The following is a 17780-nucleotide window of genomic DNA, read 5'->3' on the forward strand; positions in this document are numbered from 1 at the left end:
TGTTTGTTTGTTTGTTTGTTTGTTTGTGATCCAGAACGCTAAAGCGACACGGACGCAGACCAAACAGGCCAAGAGAGCGTCTGCGCAGCTGAGGTCATCCGTGGAGGAGACGGGGCTTAAACTGAGCGAACCAGAGCGCATCGTCACACAGATGCTCTCGCAGATGCAGACGCAGACAGACGAGGTGGAGCGCATCACTACTGCCACCGCATGTTTACGTCAGAGATAGCCTATAAAGTTACCGCTCTTCCTACACATGCATCAGATAGATAAACTAACTAGAACACTACGAGACGCAGGCAGACGAGGTGGAGGAGCGCATCACTACTGCCACTGCATGTTTACGTCAGAGATAGCCTATAAAGTTACCACTCTTCCTACACATGCATCAGATAGATAAACTAACTAGAACACTACAAGAAGTACTAGAAGCTTGTGACAGCACAGAGAAGCAAGCTTAAAATGCACACTTAAAAGAGATGGCCTATGCACACTTGCAGACATGATATGTGCAAGCACAGGCTGCTTTGCCTTGCTTATGAATATCAACATATTATTGGTGCACAAGCATCATTTCAGGACACTGCAGCACTGAGCTTGTGTGTGTGTGTGTGTGTGTGTGTGTGTGTGTGTGTGTAAATATATGTAGGTCTAAACTTCAGCTCTTGCTCAAACTTGAAAATCTGCCTGCTCAACACAAGGACACAAGGGACAACTCAATTATCCGCTCAGTTCTTCCTTATTTACTTCCCGTTTACTTTCACTTAGATGGATTTCCATTGCGTATAATTACCTGCAACGCAGGGTTGTATAGTAGAGGCAGTAAGGGACATGTAAAGTCATCATGCCCTGTTTCTGATGCCTGGACCAATAAGGTAATCCTGATGCCCGCTGGGACGTTCAGTCATGTGTTACAATGTGAATTGCTGGAGGGCACCACTGTGGCATGACTGACCACCATGCCCATACCACACCTGGGTCCACACAGGGACCCGGGCTCGAGTCCGGCCCGGATCACTTCCTGACCCTGACCCTGACCCATCTCTTTCCCACTCACTTCCTGTCACTCTCTCCGCTGTCCTAAAGGCATAAAATATCTATATCTAATATCTTTTAATGTAGATAGATAGATAGATAGATAAATAGAAAGACAGATAGATAGATAGATAGATAGATAGATAGATAAAAGATATTATGAATTGCTTTGATAAGATGTGATAAAAACATGAAATTGGGTTTCCTTTCATTTTGAATGATGAACTTTGACGCCATTTGGCAACTACCCCGGAGTGTATAGGCTTATAGTCTGCAAATTGCGACTGTCGATAACTTAGTGTTATTCAGCCATAATAACCACAGCCATTTTGGACGCAGTGTTTGTTTTATTGATTTTCTGTATCACTCCTACAGACCTGGAAGTAGTACATCATAGCATGCTGATACTTATAGACCTCTAAACCTCCTTATTGCAAACACTAAAGGGAACCAATGTTTCATGGAAAGTAAAGTTGACATAGGATCTGTTCTCTCAGCTACACACTATAACTTTGTTTTCACACACACAACGCCTAAAACACGCCCCTTATGGTCTCTCCGCTGCTGACAAATTCAACAAATGGTCATGACGCAAATGAGCTAGCAGTTACAATGTAGCATGATTAAAGTGGTGATAATACACAAATGAGGTTATTTCAAGCAATGCAGTTTGCTCTCTCCCCAAGGAAGTTCCTGAACTTAATGCCTTGGTTGTGGAGTTTTTGAGGCAACAGTGTGTGTGTGTGTGTGTGTGTGTGTTTGTCTGTTTGTGTGTCATTAACGCTGACGTGCGTAGCTTGCTTTAGTGATGTTGTCCTGCGCTATTTCCCCCAGCCTGAGGCTTCACTGGGGAGCGTGATGAAGAAGATGGAGTCGGCCAAGCTTCAGCTGGAGTCGTACACACACACACTGGCTCAGCTGCTCAGCAAATTAGGTGAGCGTGGGGAAACAGTGCCACCTTGTGGTTAATGTTTGCGCGACATGTTGTTGGTGGTGTTTTGGGTGCTGTGCACATAGTTTTGCAGTCTCTGATGCAGCATGGGGGCAGAGGCCCGAATAAAGAGCTTTTTACACGCTCTTTCACTCTCTCTCTATCTCTGACTTTCTCTCTCTCTCTCTGTCTGACTCTCTCTCTTTCTCTGTATGTCTCTGACGCTCTCTCTCTCTCTCTCTCTCTCTCTCTCTCTGTCTCTCCCCTCCAGAAGAGGACACGTCTCTAGAGTCGTTCGACCACATCCTGAACGAGACGGCCTCGCGGCTACTGCTCCTGAGACGCAGCGTGGAAAGTCCGTCGCTGTCCGGCAAAATCCAGACTCTGAAGACCGCAGCCCATGAGCAGAAGAACCAGATGAGCCGTTTGGACCAGAGCCTTCAGGAGATCCGGGAGGAGCGAGCCAGCCTGCAGGACATTGTGCTCACCCTCCCCAAATCCTGCCCATAAAGGAGCCCGCACACTGCCCAGACAATGCCCAACAAACCCCAACGTTCTAAAGTGGCCCAGACAATGGCCAACAAACCCCAACGTTCTAAAGTGGCCCAGGCGAATGGCCAACAAAGCTCAATGTTCTAAAGTTGCCCAGACGAAGGCACAACAAACCCCCCACAAATGTTCTAAAGTTGCCCAGACGAATGCCAAACAAACCCCAACGTTCTAAAGTCATTGTTGGTTGCAGTCTTTATATGTTCAGAAAACCAATGCCAGCTCCACATTGCACCAACAGTAATTGAAAAAGACAGTCAAATTTCTACGACGCCATCCAACAGACACCAGCAGACACAAACTGACCGTGCACACAGACCCAACTGTTGGTGTTTGTTGGAGTTTGTTGGTGTTTTTCAGGGCAGTGTGCTAGCACCTTACCACAAGGCCCTCTCGAGGCCAAGGCACTGTATTACACCATTCCAGAATTAGACTTTAGCAAATATAACGGACATCATTTAGCTCCGGGCCATTTTTATGCACAGTTTTATTTTTATACCTTTTTTTGCTAGGTTTTTCTTGTTTACACTTTAGACTGTATAAATAAGTTTACATGCACAAGACATAAGGCGGTAGTGATAAAGGAGAGATGTTTTCAGTCAGATAAACAGTTGATTATACCAAAGAGGTCACATCAATAAAACAATATAACTAAGGGATTGTGTGTGCAGTGTTTTCTTTTATACAGAGTTAATGCAAGCCATGTGTTGCCAGAAAGTAGGCATTGGTAAGCTTGTGTGTCTTGTTTCACACAGCCCCTCAGAGAGAGAGAGAGAGAGAAACAGGGTCGTTTGGGTCACGTTCCAGCAACTCCACATCATGCTGTGACAGTAATTCACTATTCTCACGAGATGTATACAGGTCAACGAGACCAGGGGGGTATTCAAAGTATGTGGTTTAGTGACAAACCTGGGTAAGTTAACACAGAGTAAGTGGTAAATCTCCTGATTGAAGAGCTGTATGGCTTTATTCTCACACAAAACATACAAAAATGTCATAGGGATCTTGTTTTAGGAGGTTAACAACTTACTCTGATTTAACACTTATCACTTGGAATACCCCCCTGAAGTTGCAAGTCTGGTTTTAATGTGCAGGTCTCTAAGCTATGCTCTATGGCTGTGCCAGGTGAATTAAAATTGTTCCACGTCATCACATACCTTTCACCATACCTGGCATGGGGTACTTTCCATAAAATCAACTTTCAATGCAAATCAAACAAGCTATTAGGCTGAAATAAAACCATGCCAGTCAGGTATGGTATGGTATGGTGAAGGCTACATGTGATGATGTGGGGCTATTTTAAAGTTCAAGGGAATTTTTATCAGGATATACCCAATCCTTACTTTCTGCATTACAGTCGTTTTATCCTCCTTGACTTGCCATCGGCAAAGAGAAGGCATTTCTTACAGTATATGTATTTATTTATTTATTTATTTTTAAAAACCTATTATCATCATTAGGCCAACAAAACATGATAGCATACAGCCATTTGCAACATGGCTACAGTGTTCTAATGTTAGGCTAATTTTCATCCAAGTTATTGGTCATTCATTGACAATGTAGAAACCACCAACCAACCACCAACTAACTTTTGATTACATTGTTGACCATTTGTCATGATCTGCATCTATTATCTCTATGTCAAACTCTTATTTCTTGTGGCAAACATGGCCTACAAGAGATGCTGTTGTGCAACAAGTGCATTTTGGATGTGCAGCTATGAACTACAGTTGACATAGCAGTAGGGCCTACTACTCAAGTAGGGCCTACTAGTTAAAAGTGACAGACCATTCAAGCGGATCTTTGCAATAACTTCAGATCACAATTCATTCCGAAAATACATTGTAATTATGTAGTGTTCTTTTCTTTCAGAAACAATGTTTAAAACCATGCTTAATTATGACCGCCGCACAGCGAAGACACAGACAAGCATACACACACACAGGTAGGCCTACGCACACTCACATGCATGCACACACACAAACAAAGACACACACATATAGCCTACACACACAGTGGACAGGCAGGCATAAGCACGCACACATGCACCTGCATGCACCAAGGGGGCAGCGAACGTTCTGAGAGTGTAGACAGTATGGCGGCCGCCATGCTAACGAGAAGACCGTGGCTAGCTGGCCATTCCATTGAATCCTATGGGGCGTAAGCGCCACTTTGACATCAAATTACGTTAGAGCTGAAGCGTTTTAAGCCTTTATATGAACATTTTCTATTGTCGGGGTACATACTACATTGTGAAATTGACATAATAATCTCGTAACGGTCTTATCGGCTGAGTAATTAACGTTTTTCCGAAGTCAATGCTAAAGTGTTAAAGGCGCATGCGTCCAGCGAGAGTAAAGCGTCGCCATAGGTCAGACTCGGTCAGACTACGTGCCTACGTCACATGTACGACAACTGAGCCTGCGCAGGAGACCTATGACGGAATAAGAAGACCTAAAAAAAACGTTGAAATTTGCTTCCTCGGTCTCTGCTGCCGTCTACGTGATAGCTCTGTCCATATCTTTTACTGTCTATGGCATGCACGCACATAGGCCTACCACACCAATCTGGGGTTATGATATTGGTTGAACCTGATAATAAATGGTGCTGAAAATACCTAGCCTAACCCAGAGCAACATAGCCCATAATCCAATCCAAGAGAAGGGGGAGATTCGCCTTGATGTAGCCCCCCCTTAAGACAACTGCATAATGTGATTATTTCTGAGATTCTGTTTTCAACCATGACATATGAACAAATACGATTTGAAAATATCAGAATCTCTGAAGTAATCACATTATGCAGTCAACTCAAGACAGCTGCAGGCGACCACATCAAGTTGAAGGTAGTGAACAGGAAGAAACTGCGGCCCCTTCAGAGCGTAAGCGCACCAGAAAGATATCAGCGTAGGCTACTCTTTCAAATGGTCTCACAATGTGAATACAAAATGAACACTTTCTGGTACCTTTTTAGTGGACTGACTTCAGTTTCGAAATAGATCGTTTTCGTTGTGCGTCCACACTCTCATACGCACATCTCACGTCCATTCACACAGATCACATGGCATTCACGCAGTTGTCACATGATTAGTATTTACACAGGAAGCAGACGGCAGACGGTGAAAACTCTAGGCTACTACTGTTATTGGAGAATGAGTTGACGATGGTCAAGACGAAGACGAAGAGGAGGACTAAGTCCCTTGTATGGACCGATGATGAAGTCCAATTGTTACTCAACATAACACTGGACTACAAGTTGAGCAGGGAAGCAGAAAATGTCAATTGGGAGTCGTCCCATCGCAAGTACTGGGATATTTTGCAAAGGTTCCTTGATAACTATCCTTCACCTGACGCTGCGTCTGCAACGGGAAAATATTTCCCGCACAAAAAGAAGGACATTACAAAAGGTAGCATATGTTTTCTGTGTTATGTGTGTTAATGTTGAGTCGGATGAAACCAGAGAAGAATAACTTGGCTATTATGAAATAGCCAGACACGTTGCACCGCATGAGACTCTATTGGCTCCGCCATGTTTTGGGTATGAAACTGGTGCCATTTGTGTTCATCACAACTGAGATGCGTAAACAAGGCACAAACTAGCAAAAGTGTATTTCTAAAGCATAACGCTAATTCTAACGCTAACAGTTCTTGTTGACATGATAAGATTTTTTTTTCCTTTAAAAAGAACTTATTTCAACCACCCGTCATGCTGCAAATTGGACAAGATTAACTTTGTTTTAATTAGTCTGCACTTTTAACACTGTCGTGGCTAACAACTTACATTTTGATTGAAGGTATACAAGTTGAGTACTTTTTTTTGACACAGTATTTTTAAGTATTTTTTTTAATCCATGTCAAATGCAGGAAGAACCAAATAAATCCTCATGTCACACTCATCATGTTTGGTTTTTCTCGTTGATGTAATAACTTTGTTTTCCCTGCCCAGTAGCTAGACATTTATTGGATAACTAAAGCCATTTTATCACGAAATGTAGCCTACCACCTTTTCACATTTGTCACATTTATTATATTTATTATATTTAAATCCATTTTATTTCAATGTAAAAAGCTTAAAGTGGGCTAATATGATGTTTTGGAGGGTGATGATCATATCTAATGCTGTTTTGGATATATTGAAAAGCAGTTAACTTTTTTGATGACCATGTTCACTCGTTTGATGATTACCCTTTTGTATTCACAGGTCAGTTGATGACCAAACTGAAGGTCATACGTGGTAAGTACAGGCAAGCCGCTGATGCCGGTCAGAAGAATCGCCATGGGCGAGTGGTGCTTCTGTTTTACGAGCAGTGTCAAGCAATTTGGGGAGGTTCACCATCACCGGACGTGCACCCCATCTCTGGCGGGATGGAGACGTGCGACGTGAGCCCTGAAACTCCCACCGCCAGCGAGGAGTCCTTGACCACCGAGGAGATCAGCGCGCCTGGCCGTCAGCAACTCGACGCTTCTTTGCCGAACCACTGGAGGAGTAAAGTGAAGTGGCTGCGCTCGGACGTGGCGAAGGAGGACCTGGAGATCAAGAGACGGCTCCTCCGTCAGCTGGAGATGACGGACAGCGCGTTCATCAACACCGTAGGCCGTTTAACGTCCTCCGTGGACCGCATGAACTCCAACATCGAGCTGCTGGTCCAGCACCTGATGGGCACGAGTAGCAGGGAAAGCCGCATGCCTCCTCCACCATCGCCCCAGCCACAGCCTTTTGGTAGCACGAGGGGCCCTGAAGAGTTCTCCCCCGTGACAGGTCTGTTTAAAGTGGAGCTCTCCTGATGTCAGGTTGCCTAATGATCATGTTTCATAAGGAAGGGCAAGTTGGCCCGAAACGTTGAACGTTGGTGATGAAAACATTGATTCCATTGGAACTCTGCTCTAGTGTGCGGACTTTTTTTTAATTCATGCTCAGGTTGCCTAATAACCCATGAGCTCTCCTGCCCTCGATATATAATAGCCCACAATCCACCAGCACCCAGGCACACAGCTTGGAATTCTGAGCATGATCCTTGATTCCCTTTTTTCACTCGCTTGTCTTCTCTCTCCTCCTCTCTCTCTATCTCTAACTCCTCCGTCTCTTTCCTGTCTATGTGAGTCTTCATCTCCTCCCTTGTCCAGCCCTCCACTATTGTCAGCTGTCAGCCTCAAATCAAGTCTTCTGTCTAGCTCCTTCCCTCTACAAACTACCACGATATTCTCTCTCTCTCTCTCTCTTGTTGCTGCTCTGCCCTTCTAGCCATTATTTTTGTGTTGAGAGAGAGCGAGAGAGAGAGAGAAAAGGGAAAGATGTCAGCCTGCCCTGGAGGGTTTGAGACTGTGATATCTGATGAATAATGGACACACTGGCCCCCTTGACAGACCAAATCTGTTCCGCGGAATGAAGCTCCACACAACAGATGCATGCTCACTACTCCCAGGAAAGAAGAAGAAAGGATGGAGGAGAAGATACCATTTTTTTTCTTCTCAACATTGCATTTGTTCATTTTGCAGATATGAACAGGTACATTTATCATGAGGATTTAGTAGGTGTGTTGTGCGGTATGGGCTTGAGTAAAGCCTCTGTGGTCCACAGTATGTGAAGACGCATTACATTTAGCAACAATGGAAATGAATGTTCTCAAGGTATTAAACTTGTTTCCTTTTCATCCGTGTGTGGATCATTTGTCTGCAACTTGTTTGTGACATTTGAAACGGTTTGATGATGCATCATATGCCTTCCAAATGAAATGAGTTAGTACATGCATAATTGAAATAATAATTTATGACATACCGTAAAGTGTCACTCTAATAATTGACATAATCAACTGCTCTAAGTGGCTTTGGATGAAAGTGTCCCAAAGTGCATCAGGAATAACAATGCGTATAATGCATATCATGTTTGATGGGCCCTAATGTGGATAAGGTTTCTGTAAATCCCACTCCCCACATGTTCATATGGTGACACTTCAGTGGCTCAACATCAGCTGCTGTTTCACCTTTTAAAAACTAGCCAATATCTTAATTCTGCCACTAGAGGGCACTGTTTACCAGATTATCAAAAATCATTGATGCCATTGCCAAGTACAAGGGAATTTTATTGTCATTGTTTTTTTGTTTTTTTCCCAGTGCTGTGCATTAACAGTCATGGTGGGCATCCACATTGTATGGCTCAAAAATATTAATAATGGAACGTTAACAGTTTTTCTAAACTGCTACAACACAATTTCTGAAACCTTCCATCTGTTTCTCCATTCTTAAACCTCATTCACAAAACCTCTTAGGCTCCTTGCAAAATCACCCATACAGAAACTACAGGTTTCTGCAAACAGTTGCTACAAATTTGTGGCCAGGTCATATTTTCATTAGGTTTAACAGTTGTGATTCACTTTTGGCAATGTTATAGCAATGTCATTAAGATAAATGAGTGTTAATTGTGGTAGCATATTGCAAACACATTTACTACTAGTGGCAAACTTCTGTTGCCAGAACTTTCCTGGGTGTTTTCCAACATTGGCAAACTTCTGACAATATTCCAACAAATCACCAACAAGTTTGCTGCAAATCTGCAAATATTTACATTTTGTATGGGCACCTCAAAACAGTTTTACTCATGCTCAGAACCAAACAATGTTGAGGTACTGACTGAGATTGGAATGTTCCCCCAACTTTTGTATGCAGTGTACAGGTCAATCGAGTGTGGTATGCAAAACAAACCTGTGTTAACTTGTAATCGTAATCCTCAAAATGAGGCAGTTCACCACTTAATTTGAGTTAATTTAGGCGTGTTAACCCCACACTTGGAATACCCCACCTGAATTGGGAATGGGTGACTGCGGGAAGCCCCCCTTAACCACCAGAGCCCAACATGGAGGACTCCAGCATCCTAGCACACTAGTGTTGGGCTGACACTGATCAAATCAGAGAATACCTCCTCGGAAACAAGGTTGTTATTGTTTTTAACAGACAGCGACTCACTCGGCCATCTCCAGAGAGAGACATGCTGATTAGCATGAAGCAGCTCTCTCCACTCCGTGTCTGAACTGGCCAAAACTTGACCACTAGGCTATATGCCTAGTTAATAACATTAAACAACTGGATACCAATCAGATAATACAACCCAATTTTCAAAAGTCCATAACAACTTTTATTTACAAAACAGAATAAGAAAATAAAACACTTTTATGAAAATGTTTTTTCTGGGTCAGGCTACAATAAACAAATGACACTTCTTTTCATAGCAAGTCATGGATCAATGTTTCCTCTTCCCTTTCAATGTGCTCTGCGTCATGTCACACAGCACTATTTGCATTATTCAGTATTCTCATGATTTCAATTTCTGACATTTGCCAAACAACACATCTAAATCTCTCTTGAATATCTGATGTCTAATGTCAAGTCTTTACCGTGATTCTTTCAACACATCTGTCAGTGTGCGTTGTACAAGTATAAGCTGATATTGAAGTGAGGTAAACAGACAATTTTTTTATTCTCAAACTTCCATAAATGCGTATGAAATGTTCAAGGCATATGGTGACTTACAATTGTATTAATGAGTAGGCCTGAACACCTTCACAAAGGCACTTTGAACGGAAAGGGGCAAAGGGGTTGTTGCTGCACCCTTCACACTCACTCTGTGCAGTTTCTCTGCCTGTATCGCTGCATCATGTATGGTTAGATACCTCCAATATGGAACTTTGTCAATTGGAAATTTATCTTTCAATGCGTTTCCGAGTTTGATATTCAAGCCATTTACAAAACACTCCACCAGGAATGTTTCAGCAGTGTTGATATCAATCATCTCAAGGCCGCCGCAGTGCATGAACATCTGGTCCAAACGGTCTAAATATGTCAAAGGATTTTCATCTTCCAATTGCTTGCAATCATGCACACGTTGCCAGCCGATCTCACTATGCTTAGAATACCTGAAGTTTTCCCAGACTTCACTGTAGCATCCAGTGGATTTGCCTTCTGACGCCACCGTTCTTTCAGGCATGTCACTCGCTGCCAGTGCTGCCTTGCCATTTTGCAATGTTAATTGAATTGTCATTTTTAAACGCAAAACTGCGTCAAGGTCTTCGGCACTGAGCCCAAAGTTTTCAGCTAGACTTTCGCATTTCGATGTAAAGTCCTCCAAGTTGTCTCTGGTACTTGGAAGTAAATGCCAAAAGTCTTGTTCTTTGTTCAATGATTCTCTGTCAAAAATCGGACTCCCAGAAGATGCACAGTCTTGCAGATGTGTTCCGTTGTGGCCGCAGGACGAGGATGCTTTCATCTCTTTCCCGGGGACCAAATGACACTCGGCATCCTGCTTTTGGCGTATCGCTGACTCGACCTTCCACCAAGCGAAGGCTCTCCAATCCACAAATGTCTTGTGCTGTTCGGACAGGACGAGCTCAAGATATTCCATAACGTCCGTCTCAAAAGAGCCACCTGGGGGCCACCTCAGCTTCGGTGTTCCTGTAGAGGTCCACTTCTCCCACTTTGATGACTGCGCGCAACTTTCAGCTCCGTATTTCTTGTACATATATCTAGCGCATGTGCCCTTGGAAGGAGGAGCAACCTGCTTGCTCTGGTTATTGGTCATTTTCCCTTACTTCAAATTATACAAATTCAGAGCGAAAATCTGAAATAAAATCTGTGAGACCAAAAGGAGCGCTTTTTCCAATATGGTCCTCCTGACAGTCACAGAATCTCCGGAGGAGAGTATCCATTACTACTCAAGTGAGGTCAGTGGGCTTTATATGTCCATTTTGCCCAAACACACCCACCCTGTCAGACCCGCCTCCTATAGGCTGTCTTTCGTTTTTTGCCACTTTCTGTTGCCTTCAAAACGTGTGTTCTGATTCTTCATTATTTAATAATAACGGATATTTCATAAGGTGATGAGAAATATAGGCCTATGAGACATGTCCATTACATTTACATAAAGTGCCAAATTGTCGTTAGCAATCTCAAAACAGAGTGAAAAACAGAAAACTTGGCTTATATGCATACACAAGATTCACCTGGTCAGCCGCAGTGTGCTGTTTGGATAGGTTCTTCACATACTGTAGCCTACATAGTGCAATTGTACAGTGACATGTTGAAGATGTTCAACATACTGTACATTGGCCTTTGAATAAAAATGTCGGCCTTACTGAAAAATGAAGTAAAGCCAATGGACATGTAGTGTAGCCTAGGCTGTCCCTATACGTGTTAATGGTGCTGATTATAGGCCCATCTGATTGACAATGCTGGGCTGAATGGAGTTCTGCCTTTGTCCACACTTTCACCTGTGAAAATGATCGTCTGTTCTTTTGTTCACACCTTCACCTGTTGCGAATGGGGGTTGCTGAAACACAATTTGTTTGAGTGAACATGATTGTCTGCATACAGCACCCTACACAATAATTTATTTTAGTGAACTTTGATATCACACCATACTGGAGAAAATGTTATACTTATGTTATAAAACAAATCTATTCAGCAGAGTAAAAGCCATTAGAAAGTCCTTAATCAAGACATAGTAGTTTTAAACTAAATAATGTCCCACAATTATTGTCACCTGTCATACTTCAAAATTAGAATGAGAAAATAATTCAATTCAAACATAGAGGAAGTATTTTTACCTCTGCAAGCAGGGAGTGGCTTTAAAAAAAAGGCAATGACCAATGTTTATCTTGCCTTTTTGCAAAGTTCAGTCAAATTAATTATGATGTTGCTGTTGTAAGTGGACAACCAATTTCAATCTAATAAATTGTTTCAGCAACCCATTTGCAGCAAGTGACAGTATAAGGCAGACCTAAGTGGTAAAAAGATTTAGGCAGTCAATATTTAGCCATGAATAGGCCATCTAATGCACTTTTCTAACTCCTATCACGCAGATCAGAACATGCTGTGTGTCTCTCGTGACCGGTAAATCTATATACCACTTAAGTCTGCTTTGCATCGACAATTAACTGAAACCTGTTGATTAGTGATCAAAATGCTGAAAACAGGAGTGAGACAGCAACTGTAACATTGTTAAATTGAACATTTGAAAACACATTGCAAACATGTTTTTGTTTTATTGCAGTTAATGAAATTATATACAGTATATTTTCAATCATGTGTATAGTAATTTGACCTTGACCTGTGAAATCACCCCAAACCTCTGGAAACTCCCCAGAGGTCTTTTGGCTATAAATGCATACTCACAATCAAATGCTTACGGCACACAAACCCCTTTGTGTAGAAGCATAATCTTGGTCTCAAATGAAAGGTAACACTCTGCGGTTTCTTGTCGACTATTTGGATATGTCAGGTGTTCTGATATAGAATGACTACACAAAATATGGAATAATTGCACAAACGTCTCTCATTTGCATTTACTTTGTTGGTTCAATGGTTGTGTATAAGATTGAATATACATCTGCACACAACTAATATTGGATAAAACAACATGAAGATTCAACTTATGGATTCTTGTGAATATTCCAGTACCCAATATGTTGCATCTATTATTGTACTGTAGCTAGACTGCAGCCAGTAGTCAGGGTACCTCCAAAGGCGGAGGGGGGGGGGGGGGCATTTTTTAAATCAAATAATTGAGACATAGTAAGATCAATCTGACAATGCAATGCACTATACAGATTGCACATGGCTTTCAAATGTATAACATTATGCTACATAGCAATATGGTGCATATAATTGATTTTTGAATGTAGGGGGAGAGGGGGTTACCGTGGAGGGTACACTGTTCCATAACTTATGCAAACATCCAGAGACCATTAGCAGACCTGAAGATGGAGCAACCAAGTCTAGATGGTTTACACCTGAGAACCTTTGTGACAGTTAACAGGTACATTCACACCTGTAGAGCATACCCTCCTATTCATGAGTTTCATCAGGTCCCTGTACAGGTGCATAAGTTTAGCACCTACATGTATTATGAATGCAGACTGCATGGTGCTTGATTAACCCACCTGTGGAAAGGGACCTGATTAAACTCATGAATATGAAGGAGAGGGTCGAGACCAGGGAGCTCTTTCTTCCTCACTGGGCAAAATATGGCCACTTATGACAGTCCTTTTAACCATTTAAAAACCATTCCAACATATAACATAGACAGACACACAGACACACAGACATACAGACAGACACACACACACACACCCCTACATTATATCTCCATTCTGTAGCCTACTCTGCAGCATGCCCATGCTAATGAAAGCCATTTGAATTTGGTTTATGCACGGAAGACTTTTTCTTTAGCAAGCTCATTCATTTCCGGTGGCGTGGCGCATCAGGTGTGTTGTAGCGGCTTATGTTAAAGGTAACTTATAGCCTACCTGTTTACACAGACCCTTGTGGGTGTTGAACCTGAGTCAGCACATAATGATTTAGAACTATTTATGCATCTGTCAAAGATCTTGTATAAAGAGTTTCCTGAAAGGCTCTATACAACTCCATTTTGGATTTGTTTGTATTGCATATCAAATTCCTGTTTACACTGACACATTGGCAAATATGGCTTTTTTCTACAGTCATTGGCCGCTTTTCCCAGATGCGTTAAGAAGCAATTAAGTGCTAAGAACTTATTTGAAGCATTCTTAGAACGTTCTTAGAGCGTTCTTAGCACACAACAGCTTCTAGGAATCTAGGAAACACAGCCATTGTCTTCAGGACCTTGTGTTATGGTAATGTGGACCGACTTCGTGAAAATGTTGAGTGTCTCTCCCTCCAGCAAGCAGGAACAGGGTTTTTACCAGTAGAGGCTATTACGCTAACATGACTGCCCAAATATCTCATTTCATTTAAAAAAAAAAAAATGAAAGAAAGAAAGAATAAAATAACAACTACAAATGCCAATCAGATATCAAAACCCATTTTTAATCACCATAAAACTCTTATTTACAAAACATACAATAAAACACATGTTTATGACACATTTTCTTTCTTTCCTTGAATCAATGCTTCCTCTTCCCTTTCAATAGCCTATCTGTGTCATCTAGCAACATAGTCACAGTGACACAGCATAGCACTATTTGCATCAACATGCATTCAACACATCTGTCAGTGTGCATCGAACGAGTAAAGGTTAACATTGATGTGAGGTAAACAGAAAGGTCTTTTTTTTTATTATCATACTTCTAGAAATACTTATGAAATGTTTTAGTCAAATGGTGCCTTGCAATTGTGCTAATACAATTTCAAAAAGTCACTGCAGATGAAACCGAAAGTGAAAGGACGGACTTTAGGTAATCCCGCAATCTCCCTGCGCAGTATGTTTGCCTCCACCATTGCACCACCTATGGTGCTGAACTGCCAAGTTTTAACTTTATCTTTCAATGCGTTTCTGAGTTTGACATTCAAGCCATTTACAAAACGGTCCACCATAAATTGTTCAGCAGTGCGGAGGTCAATCATCTCAAGGCCGCCGCACTGCATGAACGCCTGGTCCAAACGGTTTAAATATGCCATAGGCTCTTCATCTTCCAATTGCTTGCAATCATGCACACGTTGCCAGCCGATCTCACTATGCTTTGAATACCTGTAGTTTTCCCAGACTTCACTGTAGCATTCCGTGGATTTGCCCTCTGACGCCACCGTTCTTTCAGGCATGACACCCGCTGCCAGTGCTGCCTTGCCATTTTGCAATATTAATTCAATTGTCTTTTTAGAACGCAAAACTGCATCGAGTTCTCGGGCATTGAGCCCAAAGTTTTCAACTAGACTTTCGCATTTCAATGTAAAGTCCTCCACGTTGTCTCTGGTACTTGGAAGAAAATGCCAAAAGTCTTCTTCTTTGTTCAATGATTCTCTGTCAAAAAGCTGACTCCCCGTAGGTGGGCAACAGTCTTGCAGATGTGTTCCATGGTGGCCGCAAGACGGGGATGTTTTCATCTCTTTCCTGGGGACCGAATGACACTCGACATCCTGCTTTTGGCGTATCGATGACTCAACCTTCCACCAAGCGAAGGCTCGCCAATCCACAAATGTCTTGTGCTGTTCGGACAGGACGAGCTCGAGATATTCCATAACGTCCGTCTCAAAAGAGCCACCTGGGGGCCACCTCAGCTTCGGTGTTCCTGTAGAGGTCCACTTCTCCCATTTTAGAGACTGCGCGCAACTTTCAGCTCCGTATTTCTTATACATATATCTAGCGCATGTGCCCTTGGAAGGAGAGGCAACCTGCTTGCTGAGATTATTAGTCATTTTCCCTTTTAAAAATCAAATTAGACAAATTCAGAGACTGCTTCCGCTGTGTCTGGTCCTAACAGTCACAGAATCTTAGAAGGAGAATGTATAGTCAGGTGATGTGAGAGGTAGGCTTTATATGTCCATTCTGCCCAAACACGCCCACCCTGTTGGCCCCGCCTCCTTGGCTGTTTGACTTTCGTTTATTGCCTATTTCTGCTGCCTTCCAATTCTTCATTATTTAATAATTATGGATATTTCATAAGAAAGATAAGACATGTCCATTACATGTACATAAAGTGCCAAATTGTCTTTAGCAATCTCAAAACAAAGTGGAAAAAACAGAAAACATGGCTTATGATATGCATGCATAATATAAACCTGGTCAGCCGCTGTGTCTGTGTGCTGTTTGGATAACTAGGTTCTTCGCATAGCCTATACCTAGTGCAATTATACAGTGATGTGTTGAAGATTTTCAACATATACTGTATGGTCTTGGCCTTTGAATAAAATTTTTCATAGACCTTAATGAAAAATAAATTACTGTAGCCTACATGCAGAGTCCGAGTAGCTTACGAAATGGTCTAGTTTGCTGTCCCTATACTATACGTGTTAATGGTGCTGATGATAGGGGCTGAATGGAGTTCTGCTTTGTGGCAATTATCTCCAGACTATCAGTCTTTTGTTCACACTTCCACCTGTTGCCAAGGGGGGTTTGCTGAAACACAATTTATTTGAATGTAAATGATTGTCTGCATACAGCACCCTCCATAATAATTTATTTGAGTGAACTTTGATATCACACCAAAACAAGATCAGAACATGCTGTATATGTCTCTCATGACGGGCTAAATCTTGACTGCCTAAATCTTATACCACTTAGGTCTGCTTTGCAACGTTAGAGAATTAACTGAAACCTGTTGATTAGTGATTCAGTGAGACTTAAGGGCTCAAAATGCTAAAAACAGGAGTGAGACAGCAACTGTTGTTCAATTGAAAACTTTAAAACACTTTGCAAACATGTTTTTGTTTTATTGCAGTTAATGAAATTCTACTGTATGTGTTATTAATCATGTGTCATTTGAGCTTGACCTGTGAAATCACCCCAAACTTGTCCTTGTCCTGGCATCTGACCTCGGCATAACAAGCACAAATCATGAGCCCTTCCAAACCGTTAAAACAGACGTTTTATGTCTTAAAAGGGCCATCTTTAGGCTTTCCCCCCGAAATCAAACATTACTCTAGAGGCAACTGCTCCCACCCAGTTTGGCCTACCATCAAATGCTTGACCTCTTTGGAAAGGTGAGACCCTGCTCCTTAGGAAATAATCAGAATAATTGTGTGATGTACTGGCACCGCGTATTACTGGCTAGAATATAGTTTTTTGTTTTTGTTTTCTGTCGGATAACAAGCATCTCTGAACTGACCACATGTCAACCCTCTAGGTCATTTGAATGGACACAACTGAGCTCTAGCACCAGGTCTTGTGAAGCTCTGTGCAAAAGTAGATCAATATAGCATGAAATAGGATACACTACAGACCATTATTTGCCAAGGTATGCTCATGCGTTTTTAAAATTCCCATTGGAAACTCCCCATAGGACTTTTGTCTATCCAAAATACAATCAAATGCTTACTGCACATGAACTCCTTTGTGTAGAAGCATAATCTTGGTCTCAAATGAAAGGTAACACTCTGAGGTTTCTTGGATTGTATGTCAGGTCTTCCAGTACAGAATGACTTCACAAAATATGGAATAATTACACAAAAGTCTCTAATTTTGCATTTACTTTGTTGGTTCAATGGTTGTGTATGAGATGGACTATACCTCTGCACGACTAATATTGGATAAAAACAACATGAAGATTAAATGTCTGATTGTTGTGAATCAGTACCCAATATATTTATTATTTATCTATTATTGTACTGCATACACTGCAGCCAGAGACATAGTAAAATTAATCAGACAATGCAAAGCTCTATACAGATTGTACATGGCTTTCAAATGGTGTATAACATTATTATGCTACATATATAGCAATATGGTGAATATAATAGATTTTGAATGTAGGGGGAGAGGGGGTACCGTGGAGGACACTGTTCCATAACTTATGCAAACATCCAG

General features: G+C 41.9%; 2 protein-coding genes across 2 annotated transcripts in view; both read left to right on the top strand.

Moving 5' to 3' along the window:
- The window catches only part of LOC134100874 (laminin subunit gamma-1-like), a 55215-nt gene extending 52051 nt beyond the window's left edge, over window positions 1-3164 (top strand). Inside the window, exons 16-18 of the mRNA XM_062554352.1 lie at window positions 35-184; window positions 1870-1969; window positions 2238-3164. Of these exons, the coding sequence (XP_062410336.1) occupies window positions 35-184; window positions 1870-1969; window positions 2238-2476 (489 nt within the window). The 3' untranslated portion in view covers window positions 2477-3164. The remainder of the gene's footprint in view (window positions 1-34; window positions 185-1869; window positions 1970-2237) is intronic.
- A 2477-nt stretch (window positions 3165-5641) lies between these two features.
- Window positions 5642-8124, top strand: LOC134100863 (uncharacterized). The gene is made up of 2 exons (XM_062554327.1): window positions 5642-5919; window positions 6714-8124. Exons 1-2 carry the CDS (start codon window positions 5676-5678, stop codon window positions 7295-7297), a joined length of 828 nt encoding a protein of 275 aa, XP_062410311.1. The 5' UTR covers window positions 5642-5675; the 3' UTR covers window positions 7298-8124.
- The last annotated feature ends 9656 nt before the right edge of the window (window positions 8125-17780 follow it).

This window comes from Sardina pilchardus, chromosome 14 (assembly GCF_963854185.1).
Source record: "Sardina pilchardus chromosome 14, fSarPil1.1, whole genome shotgun sequence".
In the NCBI taxonomy this organism is placed as follows: domain Eukaryota; kingdom Metazoa; phylum Chordata; class Actinopteri; order Clupeiformes; family Clupeidae; genus Sardina; species Sardina pilchardus.